Below are 20316 nucleotides of genomic sequence, written 5' to 3'. Positions count from 1 at the left end.
ATATAGCTTACAAAAAGCTAAAGAAATATGCTTCCAAAAGGATCGAGCTGGGCAGAGCAGAGAAATCTGAACTTCAGTTTCTTAGAGAGAGATAAAAGGTTAAATAATATATATATATATATATATATATATATATATATATATATATATATATATATATATATATATATATATATATATATATATATATATACACACACACACACACACAGGTAGCCCTCAGTTTACGCCGGGGTTAGGTTCCAGAAGGAATGGTTGTAAATTGAAACCGTTGTAAATTGAGTTTATAATGTAAGTCAATGGGAAGTGAGGGAGATAAGTTCCAGGCCCCTCTAAAAATTGTCATAAGTAACACCTAATACATTATTTTTAAAGCTTTGAAATGAAGACTTTAAATACTAAACAGCATTATAAACCTAATAAAATAAGCACACAACACAGAATATATAAAAAAACTAAGTTAAATGAACAAAAACATTTGCTAAACAGCATTATAAACCAAATAAAATAATCACACAACATAGACTTCACTTGCATTTTTCTGCAAACTGTTCTTTCTATGCATTCCAATCTGGACTGATTTACAGACAGGAAGATCTTGTTCCTTTGAAATCTGCTCGAGGTCTGGTTAAACTGATTAATTTCAGCTTGCTTCACTTTGCTGCAACACAAGCGGACAGCTCCACCTAATGGCTATTTTAATAAATGCACTGCTTCTCAATAGACTGGAAAAAAAGGTTGTTATTTTGAAACGGTGTAAATTGAACCTTTGTAAAACGAGTGCCACCTGTATATATATATATATATATATATATATATATATATATATATATAAATAAATATATATTACAGAGCATGCAAAATTCAATAAGAAATTATCATTGTTTCTGTTAAAAAATTGACAGCAGTAAACTAAATGCATGCAAAGCCCAGACTCATGTATGATCCAAGGGGTGATCTAATCTGAAAAAAGTTATCTGAGAATATCTGAGTAGCGTGTTAGTGAAGAATCAATAGTTACTCTTCAGGTTTGCACCTTTAATACTGCATAACAGAATTCACAGCAGATGATAAACATCCAGAACAACTTTAAATTACCTATAGCATCTGACCTCATCTTTAAAAAACCCCAAACAGAAACCCAAATCAGTTGTACAATACTTACACAACATTGCTACGTAGTGATATAAACTGGAGCAAAAAGTATAAATGATGAAAAAAATAAAATAATAATATGGATAGTTCAAAAGATGTACACCACTACTTGTCAGTATCAAGCTGCTATTTATTATGTAGGTTATTGTTTAAATGATATATTATGGAATAAAAAATGGACTAAATGTTATATGATATATTACACACACACACACATACAGTATCTCACAAAAGTGAGTACACCCCTCACAATCTCTGGATATGACGCTGAGCATGTGCACTCAACTTCTTTGGTCGACCATGGAGGGGCCTATTCTGAGTGGAACCTGTCCTGTGAAACTGTATTGTCTTGCCCACCATGCTGCAGCTCAGTTTCAGGGTCTTGGCAATCTTCTTATAGCCTAGGCCATATTTATGTAAAGCAACAATTCTATTTTTTAGATCCTCAGAGAGTTCTTTGCCATGAGGTGCCATGTTGGACCAGTATGAGAGAGTGTGAGTGATAAAACCAAATTTAACACACCTGTTCTCCATTCACACTTGAGACCTTGTAGCACTAATGAGTCACATGACACCTGGGAGGGAAAATGGCTAAATGGGCCCAATTTGGACATTTCCACTTAGGGGTGTACTCACTTTTGTTGCCAATGGTTTAGACATTAATGGCTGTATGTTGAGTTATTTTGAGGGGACAGCAAATTTACACTGTTATACAGGCTGTACACTCACTATTACATTGTAGCAAAGTGTCATTTCTTCAGTGTTGTCACATGAAAAGATATAATAAAATATTTACAAAAATGTGAGGGGTGTACTCAACTTTGTAAGATACTGTATATATATATATATATATATACATACATACACACACACATACATATATATATATATATACATATATATATACACACACAAACATACACATACAGAGAGCAGTAAATGATCCATATAACATCACTAAGCTCACTAATACAATAAATCACTCTCGCTTGTATGACATTTATTGACATACTTTTGTGTGTGTTATAGTATTTCAGAAACTATACCATAGCATAATTTACATTGAAACAGCTAAGGCTGGTGAACGTATTTAAATCAGACACTAAATAATTTAGGGTGGGGAATATAAATCAATACTGGGAATATAAACTGTCCATAATAAAAAGTGCATCTTTCTAAGCAGTAAAATAAAATCAATATAAATTGAGGGACTTACATTTGATACAGATAATTTAGTTTTTTCTGTGGAGCTCTCCAAACTGTCTTCAGTATCTGGATAATCCACAGACATTTGGTGACATAATGATTTTGGAAATGCTGTTTCACTTTTTTGATTTACTATATTCTGCACCAAACTTTCACTTGGATTGGGATTTTCTGGGCTGCTATCTGATTTAGTTGTAAGTGCCGTCATCCTGGTGATCAATGCTTTCGGAAGAATATCAATAGAATTTGACTGAACAAAACCATGGGACATTCTGAGGTCCTCATCAGCGCTGGAGACTTCTTGCTGGCTGCTTCGGTAGGAGTAATGCTGAGGACTAGCAGTAACAGATGGTGTAGCAGAAAGGATGGACTCAGCTTGACTGTCTTCATCTTCATCTTCAATATCATTGTCATCTTCATCTGGACCATCAGAATCATCCACATCAAATCCTGAGCGATCACCATATCTCTGTCTCTCACCTGCAGAAAACAAACCAAACCAAAGGTGTTACTTGGCTGCTAAGTCAAAAACAATAGTACAGTTATTTTCAAACCAACATGTTCTTGCCAAGTAAAAAACCCTTTGTACATAATAATAAGCAGGCCCAACCTTAGATATCAATACCCAAGAAATGTTCTTATCAAATAAACTTTTACATAGTTTGCTCAATATGTGAGTCAAGTATCTGTGCCAGATAATGACAGCATTTTAATGCTGCAGAGTCCTTGCAGCTCTTTTATGTAAGATTAATATAAATCAAAGATTATTTAATGTGTTGCCAGTTTAAGGAATAACCATTTCACTAAGGAACGTAACAATATTTTCAAGAAATATCAGAAAAAAAATTATTGTCTGGATATTAAGGCTTTCACATTTTCTTCAAATATTCCAATAGCTTCCTTTTCACTCTGTTTCTGACCTACTTGTTTTAGTGCCCATAATTACGACTTCCTACCTATCTCTTGCTACACATTTCTAGGGAAAAAAACCTCTTCCCCATACAGACTCTTCAACAGTAGTCAAAGCTTCTGCAAATCCTACCCAAAGAAGCCTACTGTTTAAGGTCCCCACAAAATGCGATGACAAAAATGGGCCTGAATTCTACCCATTGGTTTCCCTAAAACGGGGACCCTCTAGGAGGATAAAGAGGAAAGGTAAGGATACCTTCTTAATTTAGTTTGTCTGTTTTTTCTTTTGCGTAATCTACATTAAAACTAATTTTAATACTATTTCTTATAATGATTTGCTAAAGCTAAATGTATGCACATTGTACAACAATTTGTTTTATTTACATAATTTGCTATTTATTTCCAAACATACTAGAAATATAGAATTAGAACATTCATTTTTTGTGAACTGCTCCTGTCACATGAAAAAATCTGTGATCACACATACAATCTAATCAAGCTGTATAGTTCAGTGGAAAACCTCAGAATGTGCATGTCATTTGTCAATGCAATTTATCCCTTTTTAGCATTCGCTCTTGTCCATTGTATGTTCACCCATTGATATTGAAACCCTGCCTATCCATAGCCCCCACCCTTGAAGGAAAAAACAAATAACATATAAAAACAACACGTGCAAAGACTCTTGTTTAAGACTATCATTTAAAGGAATAGAAAGGTTAAAATTGAAAAGTGCATAGGCACATTTCAATTTTAAATAGAAACATTTCTGCAATAAAAAAAGAAAATGCTTCTACTAAACATTTTAAAGTGGCCTACCCATATATCCTGCAATGACCTGTGCACCACTATTCACCACACCTTCTCAGAGTCAGCAGTCATTTATGACAACATCCCCCCACCTCTCTGAGCATGAATATTAGTGTAAAGGACCCCACAGCATATGTGCATATGCTGCTGAAAAAACATAATTTATACTTAGTTGATAAATGTATTTCTTTCTGGATATGGTGAGTCCATGGAATCATCAATTACTAGTGGGAATATCACTCCTGGCCAGCAGGAGGAGGCAAAGAGCACCACAGCAAAGTTGCTATATATGTCACTTCCCTTACCCATAAACCCCAGTCATTCTGCCGAAGGAAAATGGAAAAAGAAAACACAAAGGTGTGGAGGTGCCTGAAGTTTTAGTAAAAAAAGAACTGTCTTAAAAAAAATTGTGGGCCGTGGACTCACCATATCCAGAAATAAATAAATTTATCAGGTAAGTATAAATTATGTTTTCTTTCCTAAGAAATCGTGAGTCCACAGAATCATCAATTACTAGTGGGAACCAATAACCAAGCTAGAGGACACAGATGATAAGGGAGGGACAAGACAGGTAACCTAAACAGAAGGCACCACTACACGAAGAAACTTCCTCGGAAAAAAAGCCTCAGCCAAGGCAAAAGTCAAATTATAGAATTTGGAAAAAGTATGATAAGAAGACTAAGTTGCAGCCTTGCAAATCTATTCCACAGAAGCTTTATTTTTGAAAGCCCAGGAAAAAGAAAACAGCCCTTGTAGAATGAGCTGTGACCCTCTCAGGAGGTTGCTGTCCAGAAGACTCATAAGCCAAACAAATAAAACTCTTAAACCAAAAAAAAAAAAAAAAGAAGTAGCCGTAGCTATCTGTCCCTTTCACTTCTCAGAGAAAAAAAACAAAGAAAACAGAAGACTAACGAAAATCCTTAGTTGCTTGTAGATACAATTTAAGTGCCCGCACAATATCTAGGCTGTGTAACAAACGCTCCTTATGAGAAGAAGGATAAGGACACAAAGAAGGAACAAAGAAGGAAGAACAAATACCTGATCAATATTCCTGATCGAAATAACATACGCATGAAAATCAACTTAGTACGCAGAACCACCTTATCAGAATAAAAGAAAAGATAAGGGGAAACATACTGAAACGCCGAGAATTCAGAGACTCTCCGAGCAGAAGAAAAGGCCAAAATAAACCTTCCAAGATAACATCTTAATATCTAAAGAATGCATAGGCTCAAACGGAGCCTGCTGTAAAACTTTAAGAACAAAGTTAAGACTCCAAGGAGGAGTAACAGGTTTAAACACAGGCTTGATTCTGACCAAGGCTTGACAAAAAGATTGCACGTCTGGCACATCCGCCAGGCACTTATGCAACAAAATAGACAGAGCAGAAATCTGACCCCTCAGAGTACTCAGATCCTTCTGGATAAAGGACAAAATACTAGGAATCCTGGCTCTACTCCAAGAGTAACCACTGGATTCACACCAATAAAGATATATACACCATATCTTATGATAAATTTTCCTAGTAACAGGCTTACGAGCATGTATTAAGGTCTCAAAGCCACGCTTAGAAAAAAATTAAACGTTCAATCTCCAAGCAGTCAGCTTCAGAGAAACGAGATTTGGATGAAGAAAGAGACCCTGAAACAGGAGGTAGTCTCCACAGAGGCAGAGACAACATTCTCACTAGATCTGCATACCAGGTCCTGCAAGGCCACACCGGTGCTATGAGAATCACCAATGCCCTCTCCTGTTTGATCCGAACAATATCTCTTGGCAAGAGAACAAACAGAGGAAACAGGTATGCTAGACTAAAATTCCAAAGAACCGCCAGAGCATCTATCAGGAAAAGCCAGAGGATCCCTTGACCTTGAGCCGTACCACAGGAGCTTAGAATTCTCCCGAAAAGCCCTGAGATACAGATCTGGATGCCCCCAATTGAGGATTAAAACTGGAAAACACCTCCGGGTGGAGTTCCCCCTCCCCAGATAAAAAGTCAGTCGGCTCAGAAAATCCACTTCCCAATTGTCCACTCCTTGGAATATGAATCTCAGATAGACAACAGTTGTGGGCCTTTGCCCACTGAATAATTTGGGTCACCTCTGACATGGCTAAGGAACTCCGAGTTCCACCCTGGTGGTACTGAAACCTGATAAACCGGGCTAAAGCTAATTGAGGCCAAACCAAATCTCAGCTCTATAATGTTGATGGGGAAAACTGACTTCTCCTGAGTCCATAAACCCTGAACCTTCCACAAGCCCCAGACTGCTCCCAACCTAGAAGGCTGGCACCCGTGGTTACAATCACCCAGGAGGGTCTGCAAAAGCAAGTTTCCTCAAATAGGTGTTCCTAAGACAACCAACATAGAAGAGAGTCCTCTGACTCCTGATCCAGATCTATTTGCGAGATAGATCCACATAGTACCCTTTCCATAGTCTAAGCATGCATAACTGCAGAGGCCTGAGATGGAACCGAGCAAATGTAATGATATCCAAGGAAGCCACCATCAGAGCATTTACCTCCATACATTGAGCCACTGATGGCCGAGGAGAGGACTGAAGGGCAAGACAAGAATTGAAAATCTTCAATAATAGGGAGTCTATTATGGTCCCCAAGAACACTACCCTTGTAGCAGGAACCAGAGAACCTTTACCCAGAATCAGCTTCCATCTGTGGGAGCGAAGAAAAAAGACAACAAGATCTCCAAATGAGATATTGCTTATTGAAAAGACAGCACCTGAAACAGAAAGTCGTCCAGATAGGCGCCACTGCAATGCCCCAAAACTGAAAGTGATTGTCCAAGAAGGCAAACCTCAGAAACGTGTGATGATCCTAATAAATAAAATCATGAAGGTATGCATCCTTTAGGTCTATGGCTGTCAAGAATTGACCCTCTTGAACCAAGGGAAGGATGGAACTAATAGTCTCCATCTTGAAGGTTGGTACTCTGAGAAATTTGTTTAAACACTTCAGATCTAGAATTGGTCTGAAAATTTCCTCTTTTTTGGGAACCACAGATTTGAGAAAAACCCAGAGCCTGTTCCTGCGGAGGAACAGGAACTATTACTCCCAGGGCACAAAATGACACAATTTAAGGATGCCTCTCTTTAATCTGATCTACAGATAATCGTGAGAGAAGAAACTTATCTCTGGGGGGGAAGGTCTTGAATTCTATTTTGTACCCCTGGGATACAAAGTCCACTGCCCAGGGGACTGGGACATCTCTTTATCCAGGCTTGAACAAAAAGAGAAAGTCTGCCCCCTACAGGATCCGAGTCCGGTTTGGGGACCGACCCTTCATGCTGACTTGGAGTCAGTCGCGGATTACTTAGACTATTTCCTCTTGTTCCAAGACTGACTAGACTTCCAGGAAGACTTGGATAGTTCTTGCTTGGAGAAAGAAGAAGAGGGCTAACCTCTAAAGTTACGAAAGGAACAAAAATAACTCTGACGTCATTTCTGTTTATTCCTTTTATCCAGAGGAAGAAAAGAACCTTTTCCACCTGTAAAATCAGAAATAATTTCAGCCAAACCAGGACCAAGCAAGGTATTACCCTTGAAAGGAATCGCTTAGAACTTGGATTTAACCGCAGAAACCAGACATTTTTGCTCACAGCTTAATAACTTGTAAAGAAGCATCTGTGATAAAAGGAGTTGGCTAACTTAAAGGGACAGTTAACCCAAAATTTATCATAAGTAATTCCTATAAAGTTGCTAACGCTTAATATTTTAAACTATAGCCCAATTTAGTAATTACTTTTTGCGCCTCTGCCTGTTTAAAATGTTCGCCTGCCCCGTCCTATATTTCGCCACAAGTATCCTCATCATCTTGCAGTGCTCAGTTATTTTTCGGCCGTACATGCTCCCGTTTTTTGCACATGCGCCAATAAGACTGTAGGGGGAAGTTTCAAAAAGGAACTGTAAATACTAGTTCATTACCAGTAAGAGACTGTGTGAGGATCTGAGGATCTCCTCCGGCCGGTATTAGCAGGCAATGCTAGCAACGTGAGGAGTTGGCTGCTGCTATTTATTATCTCTCTGCACTGAGCTGTAACAACTGGCCATGGGGACTGAACAATTAGTGCTGCTATGCTCTCGCTAGTTAATGTGCTCTGCATTTAGCTGCTGTTCCACTCATTCTCTGTACTCTGATCACAAGTCCTTGTCCTTTACAGAGAGAGTCAGGAGCTTGCTAAGAGGGGTCATGGGCTCTAAGGATGGGGTTTAAGTGACAAGGTGGACTGGTAGAGGGACTGTGCTTGCTATCTTTGTATGTTGCCTTGCTGGGCTGAGCAGGTGACCCCCTTCTCCATTTCCACTTCCAGAAAATGAGTGGAACAGCAGCTAAATCCAGAGCACATTGACTAGCGAGAGCACAGCCGCACTAATGGTTCAGTCCCCAGGGGAAGTTGTTACAGCTCAGTGCAGCGAGATAATAAATAGCAGCAGCCACCTCCTCACAATGCTAGCATTGCCTGCTAATACCAGCCGGAGAAGATCCTCAGATCCTCACACAGTCTCTTACTGGTAATGAACAAGTATTTACAGTTCCTTTTTGAAATTTCCCCCTAAAGTCTTATCGGCGCATTGTGAATGCGCAAAACACGGGAGCGTGTACAGCCGAAAAATAACTGAGCACTGCAAGAAGATGAGGATACTTGTGACGAAATATGGGAGGGGGCAGGCAGACATTTTAACCAGGTAGAGGCGCAAAAAGTAAGTACTATTACTTAGAAATGCTTTATGTTACTAAATTGAACTATAGTTTAAAATATTAAGCGTTAGCAACTTTAAAGGAATTACTTATGAGAAATTTTGGGTTGACAATAAGCTGCTGCACTAATAACAGTGGCAATACACACCACAGGCTGCCATTGAAGACCCTGGTGAAAATACATTTTGTTAAATAAAGCTTTCAACTTCTTATCCATTGGATCCTTTAGAAGAACAACTATCCTCTAAGAGAATAGTGGTCCTCATAGGCAAAGTGGAAATTGCTCCTTCCACCTTAGGAACCGTTTGCCATGACTCCATAAAAGAGTCAGCAATAGGAAACATTTTGTTGAAAATTGGAGATGGAGAAAAAGGAATTCCAGGTCTCTCCCATTCCCGTGCAATAATCTCAGAAGCACGGTCTGGTATAGGAAATACTTCCACTGCAGAAGAAACAAAAAAATACATATTCAGCTTACTAGCCTTCTTAGGGTTGACTACGATAGTCGTATCAGAGTCCTCCAAAATAGCCAAAACCTCCTTAAGTAACAGACGGAGGTGTTCCAGCTTAAACTTGAAGGAAACAACTTCAGAATCAGAAGAAGGAATTAAACTGTTTGAATCTGAGATTTCACCCTCAAAATCTAAACACTCTGATTACCCCCTGTTAAATTAGAAACCTTATTCAGATTCTTTAACTTTCCTCTTGTGCTTTCCCTGCAGCATGGGAAAAGCAGACAACGCCCTCAGATACCGCAGAGGATACCTGGGCAGCAATATCTTGCAAGGCATCTCCAGTTGGAGCACGAGAGGAAAAAGTATATTCCTAAAACGAAGTTCTTACAAAATGGAACTGAGGGTTCCACCTGAGCATCAAAACACATGCTACAGGTAACACTCTGCAGGGCCTCCTGGTCCATCTTACACACAAGGAAACACACATATATATATATATATATATATATATATATATATATATATATATAAAAATATAAATATATATATATATATATTTATTATTTTTTTTTAACAAAATTATTATTTATTTTAAGTAACTTATAAAATGCGCTACTGTTACTTTAAATATTATAGTCAGAAAAAAAAGAACAGAAAACACAACCAGCCCCAGGCACCCTCTACACCTCAGCAATCTTGCTAAGGTTCCTACCTGACCTGCTGACTGAAAAACATTCAGTTTACACAGAAACTGCTAGAAACAATGAAAGGGCTTGAACGAGGGGCTTCCTGGATTACAGAGCCTCCAAAATAACAAGCACAGCAACTCCGGAGTCTGACACTGCAGCGCAAACAGGAAGTTAAAAACCGCGCGAAAATACACAGCCAGCCTCAGAATCGGAACCGCCTTGAACCGAGGCAGTTTCAGCAATCGTAACTGCCAAATCAAAAAGTTTTAAAACACAGCTAAAAAGTGCAGAAAAAGCATGTACCCCCAAACAGAACAGTTTATATTAAACGGAGCCACCAATAAATTAAACTCTCCTCATAAACAGAGCCTGCTAGCTGCCACAAATAAACTTCCTAAGAAGTAAAAGTAAAATATACGTTGCGGCAGGTTTTAAGCTAAATAAGTGCCAGATTCTTCCTACATAAGAAAAATAAAATTGGCACTTACCTTAAAATTCAACTGTTCAGCAGTAGGACAGCTCTACTGGTTTGAGAGGAGCTATCCCTCACATGGACCTGTGGACGAAAGATGAGACTGAGTAGGCTTACTCAGGCTATCTGAATAGGGCAGCAAAAATGTTTGGGAAACCGCAGAAGAGATTGTACCCTACAAGTTCCTAATTGCTTAAAAGCCACCACTGCCCTACTGAAGAGATTAACGTGGTCTAAGGCTAAACCCCAGAAAAGATCAGAGCAAACCTACTCTGCTTTAAAATAATAAAATTGTGATTGTAGATCAGACACCTAAAACTTCACCTCCTCCTTGCACCGAAGGCAAAGAGAATGACTGGGGTTTATGGGTAAGGGAAGTGACATATATAGCAGCTTTGCTGTGGTGCACTTTGCCGCCTCCTGCTGGCCAGGAGTGATATTCCCACTAGTAATTGATGATTCCGTGGACTCACCATATCTTAGGAAAGAAAACAGTAATAACTATTGCTAGACACATTTTTGCTAATGGACGTGTATTGCAAAAATGCTTCTATTTTACGCACATTTCAGTTTTGACCTTTCTATCCCTTCAAATATGCAATACAAAAAAATCAAAGCATAGTTGTAAAGATACAATATGGAGTTCATGGCTGAAGAAGTTTTGGAACAAAGCAATCACAAGCCATTATCTGGATGGCATAATCAAGTTATAATAGCAGGACCTTTAGATTGTTCTGTACTAGTCACTATACATGAGTTGGTGTATTAACTGTACACCATTGCAGAGAGCTACATGATATTTTGAAACATAATAAATATCAAGAAACTCGAAGTATTTCTGTCATATATTATTTTAAAGGGATATGAAACCCAACATGTTTCTTTTATGATTCAGATAGAGCATGCAATTTTAAACAACTTTATAATTTAATTGGTATCTTTTCTTGAAAAGCAGGGACATATGCTTAGGAGCTGGACGATTTTTGGAGCACTAGATGGCAGCAGTTTTGCAAGAATGTTATGCATTGCCAAGAGCACTAGATGGCAGCACTATTCCTGCCATGGAGTGATCCAGAAGCCTACCTAGGTTTCCCTTCAACAATGAATATCAGGAGAATTAAGCAAATTTGATAATAGAAGTAAATTGGACATTTTTTAAAAATGGTATGCTCTGTCTGAATCTTAAAAGAAAACGTTTGGGTTTGATATCCCTTTAAGGAAATAATTTCTCTAACTGAACCATGTAACAGCGGCTGCTCAATTGACAAACCAATATTTTGAAGCAGTGAGGAGTGCTAAAACACTGAAAAGTAATATATATATATATAAATAAAAAAAAAAAAAAAAAAATGTGTAGGTTATATATATATATATATATATATATATATATATATATATATATATATATATATTATTATCTAGGTGCAAATGCTTCTCGCTCTCAAGCATCTGTAATTATTAAGGCATTTTTACCATTACACAGCTGCACGTCTGTTTTAAATAATATATATACATAATCTAAATAGATATAACAGTCTTAAATATTTTGCTTGTTTTGTTTTCAATATTTATACAAGTCTGCATTAAAGTGACGCTAAAGTCAAAATGAAATGTTTAGGATTCAGATACAACATGCAATTTTAACCTGATTTACTTCTATCAATAAGGTAAGGTTGATTGGAGCCCCGGAGTGTTGCACGTGTCTAACATTCTATGGCAGCAGTATGAGCAACTATGTATGTTTAACTATGTATAACATTGCTATAAACATTGTTGCAAAAACTGCGGCTAGACACGCTCAGCTAGGATTACTCTTTAGAATAAATACTATGAGACTTTAACAAAATAGATAATTAGAAGTAACTTAGAAATTTTGTTTAAAATTGCATGATTTATCCTTTTTAGCTTTACTGTCCTTTTAAGATAAAGAAAATCTGCAGCCAAACAAAATGTCCTTAGGGTAAAACCAACAACCACAACATGCTGGGTTTCACGGTGAAGCAAATATGTTATTAGGTAAACACGTCCCATGGTAAGATGCAGGGTGCATATTGCAGTTTTACTTTGCCACAAGAAAACCTAACAGCTAAATTTAACCCATTGGTTTCCCTAGAAACGGGAACCTCTAGGAAGATAAAGATTAAAGATAAAGATACCTTCTTAATTTTTTTGTGAACTGCTCCTGTCACATAAAAAGATCTGTTATCGCATATAAGATCTAATCAAATTGTATAGACAGGAGTTTGGTAAAAAAATGTCTTCAGCTAGCGGCCAGAAGGATTTTGAGAATTTTGCTATATATATCAGGGCAGTTTTACAAGGTGCAGGAAACCTATGTTTTTACACTCTGATTCGGCTTTCAGCTGATGCTTTTCCTTTTTTTTTTTACCTTAAACAGTATTTTAGCTTTAATGATTATATTTTAGATTAAAATATGATGCCATAAAAAGTCCTCCTCCCCCCGATAATACAATATCTCATTGAAACAATGGGTACAAAATAACTAATAGATGTAGCTACTCCACAGACCTCGTTTAACCGTATAAAAGGTCACACCTGTATAAATGTAAAATTCCAAAACCTTCATAGAAAAACCTGTCCAGGAATTGGCTTTTAAACAGATGCTCAATTTTTTCACAGAATAAGTATTCCATGTTTGTGGGTGGTAAATGCTATAGACCTTTTGGAGGGGTGTAAAAGTGGTACACATGCTTGTGTCACTGTCATCAACGGAATCTGTATATTACTATATATATATATAAATATTAGATGAACCAAGAGCAGTTATTGTGTGCCCAAGATGGACACAAAATATATATTTTTAATGTTTAGCTTTTCTTTTCCCAATAGGAGGTCTGGACACACAACATGATTAATCCAGTTTTTCCTAACACTGCTGTTTAGCAATATCTTAGATAATTTACAATTAGTTTGAATTGTCACAGCAAAAGAGCAGAACAGATAAATATACCTAAGAGCATTTTCAAGAGTTCATCCTTAGGCTGCTCCAAATTAGCAAAACACTGTAAATTGTTCCAACAAAATGACTGTAATAAAGGCTTATAAAGCAATTATTTATGCAATGCTGTTGTAAGTTAATTGTTGATAAATACTATGCATACCTATTATAATTGACCCTTAAAAATGTCAGATGAAAAAAATTCATCATTTAGTGTTGTACACCCACGGTCATATTTCTAAATGTTGCTTAAAAAAAGACATGAAAGACAAAATTGAACTTCCATAATTTAAATACAGCATGTAATTTGAAGGGACATTAAACACTTTGAGATGGTAATATAAAATGATAAATTGTATATAGAAAAAAACCTCTGCAATATACTTTCATTATTTATTTTGTCCCCTTTTCATGTAATTTCATTCTGACACAAAGTTTATACTTATATTTAAGCAGCTAAGGAAACTTTAAAAAAATACATCTACATGTTATTCTCAGACTAATCTTTTCTTTGAATGCATCTTTCTATCTAGCATTTAGTGTTTAATGTCCCTTTAAGATAACTTTTCAGTTTCCTTAAATTATCATCAAATTTACATCTTTTTCTCCTTTGTTAAAACTCCTTTCCCTAAGTGTATATAATTAGACAGGCCCTGAACTGTGCATTTGTTTTGAGCACTATATAACAACAATGTTTGCAACAATAATGTGTGTTATTGCAAATACGCCTCAAGACTCAAATGCTCCTGAGCCTAAGTGGCTTATCATGGAAAGGAGTAATATTTTATAATTAAACTTGTAAGATTCAGATCTCAAAATGTGCACACTTATACTGTGATACCAGCATTTACTGAGCAAGCGCAAGAGATCATAGTGTATATTATATATGTTTTGTGATTTGCAGATGGCTGCCACATGATACAGGTGTCAGGAAATAGAAGAAACTTTATATTTCATCAGCATTAAATGGCATTGAAACAGCTGCTGGGTCTCACAAGATCTGTCAGCTCTCTAGGGAGCAGAACCCTGAAATGTTCTGCACCAGTCTGCCTTTCCTTGTCTTGTGTTGTGCTTGTCTACATTGCATCTTCTTATGTGTTATAAAGATAATAATGTTAATTCACCAGCACATAACACATTTTTTCCTCAAGATAAATGTAATGTTTGCATTTTTCCTCAATTTGAAAAATGTACTAATAAACACAGTCTTTTTTATATATAAACAAACAAAACCCCACCTCTAATACCATCTATTTAATAAGCTTATGTAAATGGAGTTACTTTGTGATCTCTCTTACTAAGACTAATAAGCAAAACTTATTGCCAGTTTGAAAAGTTTTTTTTTTTTTTAGAAACTTTCCTTTAGTAACTCCTACTGCAAATGACTATCTGAGGAAAATTATTTTAAAGGGACATTAAACACAAAATATATGTCATGGCATCAACACACATGCACACCTTTATTCCAGACTCTATAATGAGGGTTTAAAGTCACAGTTTGTGGCACATCTGGGCAGTGTGGCTGTAACTGTAAAACCTGTGTGAGTCCTGCCTAAAATAAATGTGAAAAAACAAAAAAAAGTCCAAGAGTACTTAGCTACGATATATATATATATATATATATATATATATATATACACACATATATACACACATATACATACACCATAGAGAGCTAAAGACATAAGACATGTGCATGCCACTGAGGTCCTATGAACCCACCTAGGTATACTCTTCAAAAAGGATACCAAGAGAACAAAGCAAATGTTATAACAGAAGTAAATTGGAATGTTGTTTAAAATTACATGCTCTGTCCCTAGGGGCATTGCTGTGAAACTTAACAACAATCAGTTGCTTATTAATCTTTATGGGGAAACTTAGGTTACCAAAACAATATGTTGAATTACTGAACGGTTACAAGGTTTAGTTGGTTAGTTAGTAGTTATATATGTATAATAAAAGGAAAAAACTCTTAGAGGTTTGCAGATCAGATTTAAAATGGAAATGTACTAACAAATATCACTCAGGAGAAAAACACTATTGTTGTTCATTGGTGTTAACAATTTTATGACCATACAGTTGTTGTATATTGGACAACATGATGATATTTTTTTCTTTTTTTTTTTCTTTCTATATATGTTACATGTATGTAAACCTTTAAGTTCGAAAAATAAAAAATTTAAAAATTACATGCTCTGAATTATGAAAGTTTATTTTTTACTTTACTGACCCTTTAACCACCAAGGACGTGTAATGACCAAGGACGTGCCTGGCACGTCCTCGGGGGTTTCAAGTGCTAGAAGCGATCGTGATTGCTTCCAGCTGCTTTCAAGGTATTGCAGTGATGCCTCAATATTGATGCATCCTGCAATACCCTTTTTTAAGCATTCGATGCAGAGAGAGCCATTCGTTGGTGGCGTGGGAGGGATAAGAGGGAGGCTGGTGGGTGGACCATCGCTGGAGCAGTTCCGGGAGTGCGCGAGGGGGCAGGAGCGTGCATGCGCCTGCTTCAAAACAGCAAGTGTAAGGGAAGGTGGGAGAGGGAGGGGGGAATCAATGTTGTCAAACGGATCCAATGTTGGGAAAGGTATCTGGGAGGGGGGTAGGGTATTGAGGGGGGGACAGCTACACTACAGAGAAAGTGGGATTACAAAAAAAACAAACAAAAACAGCCCTTTTTTTTGCAAATTGGGTACTGCCAGTACCCAAGATGGCGGCAATTACGTAGAGGGGGGAGGATTAGAGAGCTGTTTGGAGGGGGGGGGGGATCAGGTAGTTTGGGGGATCCAACACTGCAAAATAATATATATATAAAAAAAGACTTTTTATTTTAGTACTGGCAGACTTTCTGCCAGTACTTAAGATTGCGGAGACAATTGTGGGGTGGGGGAGGGAAGAGACCTGTTTGAGGGGGGTCAGGGAGGGATCAGGGGGTGGGATGTGTCAGGTGGGGGGCTGATCTCTACACTAAAGCTAAAATTAACCCTACAAGCTATCTAATTAACCTATTCACTGCTGGGCATAATACAAGTGTGCTGCGCAACAGCATTTGGCGGCTACTAATTGCCCTATAACTTGCAAAAAAAAAATCAAACAACATGTAAACATTGGGTATTTCTAAACTCAGGACAAAATTTAGAAACTATTTAGCATGGGTGTTTTTCGGTGGTTGTAGATGTGTAACAGATTTTGGGGGTCAAAGTTAGAAAAAGTGTGTTTTTTCAATTTTTTCATCATATTTTATAAAAATTTATTTAAAGTAAATTATATGATGAACATAATGGTATCGTTAGAAAGTCAAATTAATGGCGAGAAAAACGGTATATAATATGTGTGGGTACAGTAAATGAGTAAGAGGAAAATTACAGCTAAACACAAACACTGCAGAAATGTAAAAACAGCCGTGGTCCCCAACGGTAAGAAAGTTGAAAAATGGTCTGGTCACCAAGGGGTTAACCATAACATTTAACAGTACATCCCAATACAGGCTGCTTTGTTTCACATAATCCATCACATTGAAGGACTTTATCTGTTTTTAATGTCCCTTTAATATGTTCCTTCTCTTCCCCCTTTTCCCTCTTACTGTGTTTTTTTGTTTTTGTTTTTAAATGGGGCAGTGTCACCTTTTTTACTCCATTTAGTTTCTATGTTAACTCCTGCTGCTGTTTCGATCACACAGTCGGAAGCCTGGGCTAAGCAATATTGTTCAGCAGCAGTGGTGACTGAGGGTTGTGGACAGTGCTGGACAAGTTTATATTTAATTTAGTTGTTACAATAATGACTGGTGATGATGGAGCCCCCCAGAACCCCCAATAGAGAAGAAAACAAAAAAGAAATTCATGCTTACTTTCCAACTAAATTTTCGTAATGGGGAATACACAGATTAAGTTCTGCCCATTATACAGCAGCCAGCACAAGACTGTAATCAGTCCTGCCTTCCCCATTGCTTTTGCCCCCTGAAGCAGCACAGCTGCCTGTGTTTGTGGACAAAACTAATCTTACAAAACAATTCTCTCTTTGATCTTTTGCACATAGTAAAGCTAAGTAGGCCTTTGGTTCTGGGTGACTGGCAGCAGACAGTTGTTTAGTGCACATCCCTTTTAAGTCATCTTTCAGGTAGTACATATTTGTTGCAATCTTTCTCAAACCTCACAAGGAAAGGACTTGCTTCCTACAGAGAATGAAGCATGAAAAGGAAAACAACAAAAGCTAACATCTTTCAGTCTCTCTAAATCACCTATCACTCACCTTTGCTTCTTAAACAACTTGCTCAAGTTGCACTATCTAAAGATTAAAGGGTCTTTTTGATTTAGGCCTGAGAATTGAATAAATCAGGGCCTGTTATGATGATAAAATGGAAAATGTAGTATGTCAAACTCCAGTGAAGCACATACAGTAACTTAATAAAAAAATAGGAAATAATAATAATTTACAATTGAAAAAACAAGTTTTAGTTTCACAGTCATTACATTTGTTGTCCAGCATTTATTTAACTTAAAGGGACACTGAACCCAAATTTTTTCTTTTGTGATTCAGATAGAGCATGCAATTTTAAGCAACTTTCTAATTTACTCGTATTATCAATTTTTTTTCGTTCTCTTGCTATCTTTATTTGAAAAAAAAAAAAAGGCGTCTAAGCTATTTTTGGTTCAGTACCCTGGACAGCACTTGTTTATTGGTTGGTGAATTTATCCACCAATCAGCAACAACCCAGGTTGTTCACCAAAAATGGGCCGGCATCTAAACTTACATTCTTGCGTTTCAAATAAAGATACCAAGAGAATAAAGAAAATTTGATAATAGGAGTAAATTAGGAAGTTGCTTAATATTGCATGCTCTATCTGAATCACGAAAAAAGAAAAAAATTGGGTTCAGTGTCCCTTTAATCTACTGAAAACAAAAACATATTCTCAAAGCTCTTGAATGCATTAGGATATTAGTTGACCCCTCAGTAAGTATACACCCTGCAGAACTCATTAAATTCCAATACAATATTAAATACCCTTCCTTCACTAATAGTGCTTTGTGCATTGCTTCTCCATTCCCATGATGCAATGCATTGTAAGCATCACCGGTCCAAAGACAGCCAAGCTTCAGCACAAAAAAAGCAAAACGAAAAAAGCACGGTTGCCTTTAAATAAAATCCAGCTTTATTCTGACAGTTATCTATTTATATGTCTGGGTAATATGTATATAAAAGTATATAGTAATATGGTATGTAGCAGAAATGAGTCATTTTGTTGTTTTAACCCTCTTATTGTATGTCTTTGGGTTTAATATTCCTTTGAATAAAAAATAAATTGAAGAAAAAAAAAAAGCATTTTTTTTCTTTCAGGATTCAGATAAAACATGCAATTGTAAGCAACTTTCTAATTTACTTCTAATATTAATATTTCTTTGTTCTCTCAGTATCTTTATTTGAAAAAACAATTTACGTTTAGGAGCCAACCCTAGTTAACGCTTGATGTTTGGTGGCTTCATTGGCTACAGCAATCAGCAAGCACTACCCAGGTACTGAACCAAAAATGGTCCGGCTCCTAAGCTTAAATTCTTGCTTTTAAAATAAAGATACCAAGAGAACAAAGAAAAATTGATAATAGGAGTAAATTAGAAAGTTACTTAAAATTGCCTGCTCTATCTGAACAATGAAAGAAAAAAAATTGGGTTTAATTTCCCTTTAAGTCTGACTAAAGTTGGATTTTATCTAAAGGCCGCTGCACTCTTTGTTAGATTTTTTAAGAAGCAATGATTTCATTGGAACTGCAAAAAAAAAAAAAAAAGGTTAAACATTAGAACAAAGGGAAAAATAAAGTGAAAATAGACAACAAAGCAGGGTCCTATAAATAGGAGGGAAACCCAAAGGAGAGGGGCATGCTGCTGAATGGCTTAAGTGGTTGACAAAGATTGTTCTTCCAGACATTAGGGAAGGATTTCAGAGAGGGGGGGGTATATGCAGTGGACAGGATAGACTTTAGTAGTTAATGTGATGCGGCTGGGTCACAGAGTTAGGCTATCGCTATACAGCAACTTTGCTGCTATTACAGGACCGTAAGCACTTTGAGCTCCATTTACAAAGCAGCGCAAGCGTAGGATCTTGCCCAATTTTTTTTGTTATACTTTTAAGATTAAATATATTTAATAAATTATGCAACATAGTGCAATAATTTTGTTAAAATGGATAATCCATTTTTTGTTAGCTGTAGTAATTGCTTGTCAGCATGTTAATGAGTTTATGCAAATGTCCTTATTCTGAAATGTGATTATTAAAAAGAAAACGTTTCTAAAACTTAAATGGAGATTGTATGCATAAATAATAAAATATATATATATGGAAAAAAAAGTATATAATTTTATGCACAGCAGGATGATATTTGTGCTCATTGGCTGATCCAAGCTGAAGTCTGCAGAAGGCTTGACCAAGATTAATTCTCTCTAGCTACCTTGGCAGATGCAGTTTTACCATATCTGCTAATGGAATATTATGGGATCAATAATCTTGGTCCTCTTTTTTTTGGTGAAATAGAGGCCTGAAGTTCCACCTTGCCCACTTGACAACGTGAATGGTGGATGCAATTTCCCTAGAAGACTCATCCAAGTTCTAACAGGTAAATCAAAAGGTATCATATGGTAAGATGTAATGTATTAAGTTAATCTTGTTTTGCAGAAATGAATACTTCATTCAGGTCTGTTTTGATTTATGCCCCTAAAAAATATATACGAGTGTAAAATGATTTCCTCCTCTGTGAGGAACAAGTTGGACGACCTTTGCATTTAGCAAACTGGAATGTATACTGAAGAAGTAGCAAATAGATTGTGTTGGTAGCAGTAAACAGAAGAAATACTGAATAAGTATTTTCTTCTTCTCGTCTCTTTAGTAGAGGAATATTTAGTGGTGATTTGGAAGGTCTGAATTCCACCATATTTCCCTGTTTCACTCTTAACACCCAGAC

At 36.7% G+C, this 20316-nt stretch overlaps 1 protein-coding gene across 1 annotated transcript in view; it reads right to left on the bottom strand.

Moving 5' to 3' along the window:
- The window catches only part of HIVEP1 (HIVEP zinc finger 1), a 445290-nt gene that overhangs the window by 10185 nt on the left and 414789 nt on the right, over positions 1 to 20316 (bottom strand). Inside the window, exon 7 of the mRNA XM_053714746.1 lies at positions 2372 to 2841. Coding sequence (XP_053570721.1) covers positions 2372 to 2841 — 470 coding nt within the window. The remainder of the gene's footprint in view (positions 1 to 2371; positions 2842 to 20316) is intronic.

Source organism: Bombina bombina, chromosome 5 (genome assembly GCF_027579735.1).
Source record: "Bombina bombina isolate aBomBom1 chromosome 5, aBomBom1.pri, whole genome shotgun sequence".
Taxonomy (NCBI): Eukaryota; Metazoa; Chordata; class Amphibia; order Anura; family Bombinatoridae; genus Bombina; species Bombina bombina.
Note: the sequence above shows the minus strand (reverse complement) of the source record. Positions and strands in the feature narration are given on the sequence as shown.